This window comes from Cucumis melo, chromosome 10 (assembly GCF_025177605.1).
Source record: "Cucumis melo cultivar AY chromosome 10, USDA_Cmelo_AY_1.0, whole genome shotgun sequence".
Classification (NCBI taxonomy): domain Eukaryota; kingdom Viridiplantae; phylum Streptophyta; class Magnoliopsida; order Cucurbitales; family Cucurbitaceae; genus Cucumis; species Cucumis melo.
The window spans coordinates 8,450,172-8,456,639 of NC_066866.1; the positions used below are offsets into that span (position 1 = coordinate 8,450,172).

Sequence of the window (6,468 nt, forward strand, 5' to 3'; positions counted from 1 at the left end):
TCAGGCATATGGTATATATCTCGACGCACTCAATAAAGCATCGGGAACAGGGTTCCCGACGTTGCGTCGGGGATGGTTATTTCTGACGCATGGCTAACATTTTAACATGTGGACGTTGGGGAGGGATTGTTTTTGACGCACGGATGACGTTGAAAATGCTACTGTTGGGAGACATATATTTCGACGCCGTGTTGGTGACGCGTCGGGAATCTATCTCCTGATGCATCTCTTTCGACGTCGGGAACTTAATTTCCGATGTGATTTACACGTCTTCCAACATTTTTATGTGTCAAGAGTGGCCCCACTTCTTATAGTGACAGTGGCAAAAGTGGTGAATGATGTAATGGAAAATAGGAAAAATGAATTGATGGGTTCTATTACTGAAATTGCAAAATCTGCTATTACAAGTGTGGAAGAAGATGGATCATCTTATTGTGATTTGGAAAGAATGATTAAAGATATTCAAGTGCTTTGTCTATGGTAGAGATATCATTGGTTGACACTTCATTTCTCTTTTTGTTTAAGCTTGTAAATATATCATGTCTTGTCAACAATTAGCTATGGAAACATAATTATTGAAGACGATGGTTTCCTTTTATTAAATAGTAGAAGATAGTAGAAATCAAAGTGAAATTTAAATCATAAGAGATTTACAAAACATGATCATAGAGTAAATAGACAAAGATAACAGAGAGAAACATCGAACTTCAACCAGAGATTTCAATGGATTTAATTTCAGGCTTCTTCCCTTCCACTTTAGGCACTGCCACCGTGAGAACTCCATTTTCCATGCTGGCTTTCACCTCATCTACTTTGGCATTCTCAGGCAGCTTGAATCTCCTCATGAACTGCCCGCTGCTTCGTTCAATTCCTATGCCATTTGTCGTTTTCTCTTCTTGTTCTTTACTTCTCTATCCACTGATCTGCAGAACTCTACCTTCTTCAACCTTAACTTTGACTTCTTGTTTGTTGATTCCAGGAAGTTCGGCTGTGAAGATGTGGGCTTGTGGGGTCTCCTTCCAATCGATGCTGAGTGTTGGCAAAAGCAGAGGTTTCACGAGCAGAGGAAGGAACGTTAGCCAGTGAATTTGAGAATGGGAAGCCTTCGAATGGATCCCAGACGTCTAATAAAAAGGGGTCGAAGACATTGCTGCGGCGACCACCGAAAAAGCCTTGAATGAGTGACATAGTGCTGTTGTTGGTTTGTCTGAAAGCATGCTTGTGAAAAGAGCGTTGAGTGAGATATGAGTTATTGTTTGGTGTTGTTGATGTGGCAATTGAGGGACATCCCATTGTCATACTTCAATCAAATAACAGTCAACATTATTGATAATGAGTGGTAATCAGATGACAATTTGTTAATAATAATCAAATGTAGCTCTACATTTTTAACTATGAAGGTATTTTGGTCATAGGACACTTTCAATTGGACTGCATTTGTTAATTTTTCATTTCTGTAGATTTTAAAATCTTGGATCATGAGCTTAATTTCAAGTGCAAGTGTCCCAATCAATTATCTACCCTCCTTAACACCAAATAAAAAGAAAACTTAATGAATCTTTAAAAAGAAAAAAGCAAAAAAAAAAAAAAAAAAAAACTTATCAAACTATCGGAGGTAATCCTTTCCCATTGATTTAATAATTCTACCTCTCTCCTAATAGTTAGAACCATATCTAAATTTAATTTTTTTCTTATGCAACTAACAATAGGAAAAATTATTTTACCGTAATGGTTGCATCTACCTTCTCAAATTGTCGAGGCCAAATCAAAGGTTCACCAATAATTAAAAATGTTCATTTTCTCGTTATTCGTATCAACTCACATTTGTCACTTCTTTATTTGTGTTAACTCTCTCTTATAATATTTACGAACTCAATTATATACGTCCTATGTTTTTTTAATGCACACTATGTTTTTTTTAATGCACAAATCATACTTTATTTTACAGAAAGATGATCACATAAACAAAAAGAACTCAACGAGTGAGTGACACATTACAAATGTGATTTCACTTATCAAAATTAATAGCACTAGTTCCCACTTGTAAGATCAACGAAAATCCAACCATGTTCTTTTGTTAAAGAATATTAGTGGATGACTTGTTAAGAACCTGAATGATATTTGTTGAACTAAATTCAACAATGAGGGGTTGAAATAGATCCCGCCATTCAATGTATATGCACCCTACACAAATAGGAGATTTTTGGAAGTCACACACAAGTCATCTGTGATCATCGATTTTTCTCTTACAATTTCAGAAAAGCATAGAGTTTTTAGAAATCGCTTGGAGGGAACAACTTTCTTGACTCTCATGGCTCTCTTATCTCGATGAAGTAGGGGACACATTGACACAAACAAAAGAAGGGAGATGATCATCAATAAACTTGAGCATCTGATGAATATTAGTCTTCATATAATGAGTTTGGTTTAAAATTATATTTCTAAACTTCCAAATATTCCACACAATAATAATAATGGCCCTCCAAGTATCATTATCCTTCAACTTGCTCACGATTAATAAGATCGAAATTTGTCCAAAGCTTGCTACTCTTAACAAATTTTTAGATTAGACATCGATAAACTTTTATCACTATCTATTATTGTATTAAGAACATATTGGGAAAAAACATTGGTGTTGGAGTGCAGTTTATCATTCAATTAATACATACTACGACGTTAGCATTTATTTTCTAAGAATATTTTTAAATATGTTTTATTTGGATGATAAAGAGAAAAGAATAACGATGGTTAGAATAATGCACTCGATCATTACTATCTCGAAATTGTTATACAAACCCAATTTTGAAAAAAGTACGAAATTGTTAAGAGATTGTTGTCCAAACTGAATTTAGTTAATAAAGGAAAGGAAGCCCATCAGAAAGTGGTAGAATGTTGTAGAATATAAATGAGGAAGAAAGAAGAAGATACTAGAAAATCCACCAACACCTTTCCCCATCTCTCTTCCTTCCTATTTATATCCCCTCCAACCCCTCCCCGGATCATCATCCTCAAAGCATCCATCCACCACGATAGTCTCCAATTCCGCAAAAACACTCTCTTTTCTATCCAATCTACTTCTTAACTTCGAATTCAACACCCATGGCTCTCATTCCAACCATTTTCGGTGGTCGCCGCAGCAACGTCTTCGACCCCTTTTCGCTGGACATTTGGGATCCCTTCGAAGGCTTCCCCTTTTCAAACTCATTGGCCAACCTTCCCTCCTCTGCTCGCGATACCTCTGCTTTCGCCAACACTCGCATCGACTGGAAGGAGACCCCACAAGCCCACATCTTCAAGGCTGATCTTCCCGGGATCAACAAGGAAGAAGTCAAAGTAGAAGTGGAAGAAGGCAGAGTTTTGCAAATCAGTGGAGAGAGGAGCAAAGAGCAGGAAGAGAAGAATGACAAATGGCATAGAGTTGAGCGGAGCAGTGGGAAGTTTATGAGAAGATTCAGGCTGCCGGAGAATGCTAAAGTGGAGGAAGTGAAGGCCAGCATGGAGAATGGAGTTCTGACTGTGACTGTGCCTAAAATGGAAGAGAAGAAGCCTGAGATCAAGTCCATTGACATCTCTGGTTAGACAATCACATTGTTCCTCACGAGTATTGTGTTGTGGGTTCTGCTTCTGTCTATGTTTGTGAAATAAAAATTGTGGAAGAATAAGCTTTAATTTGTTGATGTGTTTTGGAATGCTTATTAACTTTGTAAACATGAAAAGTGTTTGATGAGAATGAACGTAATCTAACTTCGTGTTCTTTGCTGTAAAACTTGGGGTTTCATCCAATTGTTATTCACCCTCTAATCCAATTACAAGCTCAAATTAGGACTAAAGATGGAAGTATATTAATGAGCAGTAGCTAAATTATGTCCATACATAATGAAACAGAACAGCATATATCAAGAGATTGCAATGGACTTGATTTCACGTTAGAACTCCATCCTCCATGCTTGAGTTTATGTCGTCCATTTTGACATGCTCCCGCCGCCGGTCTCATTCACCTAATCAGTGACGCGTTCATACACTGTTTTGGAGTAAATTTGGTGGAAGTTAAATGAAATTTTATGGGATAATTTTGGGCTGCTGCTGTTCTAAATTTCTGGGTTCTTTTTTTTCCTATTCTGGCTAGTGGCTACAATCATTGCCTTTGAATGTGTGATATTGCTTGTACATAAATTTATCCAATTTTATCTTAAATTTCTTTAGAGCTAGATTACTTAATTTATGTTTGAACTTTAAAATTGTTATTGAAGTTTTGACATTTCTTAAATAATTCTATGGTTCCGTAATAAAAAAATTTAGGGTAATTATAATAGGTAACAATTTTATGAATAATAATTAAGTATATAACAATATTTTCAGAAAAATTGTAAGTATAGAAAAGTCTATCGATGATAGAAGTTTATCTGATAGATTCTTATGGTTCATCAGTGATAGACAAATATTTGAAGCATAGTCTATCAGCTATGGACTTCTAAGCTATGGACTTCTATCATTAATACATTTTGTTATATTTGCAATTTTATCAAAATATTGCTATATACTCAATGATTTTGAATATAATTGCTATATTTACAACTATCTCAAAAATTTATGTTTTATCGTCACTTTAGACATAAAATTTATATTTATATTTAAATAGTAATAGATGAACATTTCAAAAACCTATTGAATACGAGATACAAAATTGTAAGTTCTAACTTACACGTACTTGATCTTCCTTATAAAAGAAAGAGGTAGTTGGTGTCTTTTATAGGTTCAATTGTGAAATCAAAGCAAGATAATATTACTTGCCACCTTACAAAGATTTGTTTTGAAACAATATTTTTTATATCTTTTTCAAAGATGAATTTACTGACCATAAGAGCCTAAAACACTTCTTCATTCAGAAAAAGACAGAAAAAATGGCTTGAGCTAGTAAAGGACTATGGCTGTGAGATTTTATACCACCCAGGTAAGGTGAATGTGGTAGCTGATACTCTTAGTAGGAAGGTATCATATTCAACAACATTTATTATTGAGCAAGTTCCCTTGCACAGAGACTTTGAGAAAGCTAAGATTCTAGTTTCAGTAGGGGAAGTTGCCTCACAGTTGATTCAGTTGTCAGTGCAGCCAACTTTGACACAGAGGATTATTGTCGCTCAACTTAATGATCCATATTTGGTTGAGAAGCATTGCCTAGCAAAAGTAGGGCAAGCTGAAGAGTTCTCTATATATATCCTTTGATGATGGACTTATGTTTGAGAGACGTTTATGCATGCCAGCAGACAGTCAATTAAGACAGAGCTTTTGACTAAGGTTCATAGTTCTCCATTGTTTATGTATCCTGGCAGTACAAAGATGTACTAAGACTTGAAGCAAGTTTACTGGTGACGTAATATGAAGAGAGAAGTGATAGACTTCATTAGTAGATGTTTGGTGTGCCAACAGATGAAGGCACCAAGATAGAAGCCAGCAAGTTTGTTGCAACTCTTGAGTGTGCCAGAGTGGAAGTGGAAGAATGTATCTATAGACTTCATCACAGGACTACCTAGGACCCTGAAGGGTTATACAAAGATTTGGGTTATTATTGATAGGATCACGAAGTCAGCCCATTTCATTCCAAGGAAATCCACTTATACTTCTTGTAAGTGGGGACAATTATATATGGACTAAGATAGTGAAACTACATGGAGTGCTTGTATCGATCGTTTCTGATAGAGATGCTCATTTCACTTCAAAGTTCTAGAAAGGACTTCAGATTGCCTTAGGCGCGAGATTAGATTTTAGCACAGCATTTCATCCTCAAACTGATGATTAAACAGAGCGTTTGAACCAAAATTTTAAAGGATATGCTGCGAGCTTGTGTGCTAGAGTTTTCAAGGAGTGGGGACTCTCATTTTCATTTGATGGAGTTCGCTTATAATAACAGTTATCAGGTTACCATTGGCATGACCGTTTGAAGCTTTGTATGGTAAGTGTTGTAGATCTCCTGTCTGTTAGGGTGAGGTTGGTGAGCAGAGAATGCTAGGTCCTGAGCTAGTTCAGACCACCAATATAGCCATACAGAAGATTATAGCCCATATGTTGATAGTGTAGAGCAGATAGAAGAGTTATATTGATGTAGGAGACGTGGTTTTTTTAAGGTGACACTTATGAAAGGTTTTTTTAGATTTGAGAAGAATGAAAAGTTAAGTCCACGTTTTGTAGGGTCATTTGAGATACTTAAGCGAATTGGCCCCGTAGCTTATCCTTTGGCGTTATCTCTATCATTTTCAGCAATTCATGATGTATTCCATGTCTCTATGTTGAGGATGTAACAGACCCGACACATATAGTGGACTTTGAAACATTGCAAATAAATAAGAATTTGAGCTGTGAGGAGCAACCCGTTAAGATTTTGGCGAGAGAGGTCAAAGTTGCTCCGTAATAGAGGAATTGCACTGGTTAATGTTCTTTGGTGAAACCACAAAGCTAATAAAGCCACATGGA

The 6,468-nt window shown here is 36.2% G+C and overlaps 1 protein-coding gene and 1 pseudogene across 1 annotated transcript; one reads left to right on the plus strand and one right to left on the minus strand.

Annotated features, from left to right (window-relative positions):
• Positions 1-707: 707 nt before the first annotated feature.
• Positions 708-1,188, minus strand: LOC103501404 (17.8 kDa class I heat shock protein-like; annotated as a pseudogene).
• A 1,657-nt stretch (positions 1,189-2,845) lies between these two features.
• On the plus strand, positions 2,846-3,766 carry LOC127151120 (17.6 kDa class I heat shock protein 3-like). Its single transcript, XM_051090506.1, has one exon. The coding sequence runs from the start codon at positions 3,100-3,102 to the stop codon at positions 3,577-3,579; it is 480 nt and encodes a 159-aa protein (XP_050946463.1). The 5' UTR covers positions 2,846-3,099; the 3' UTR covers positions 3,580-3,766.
• Positions 3,767-6,468: the final 2,702 nt, after the last annotated feature.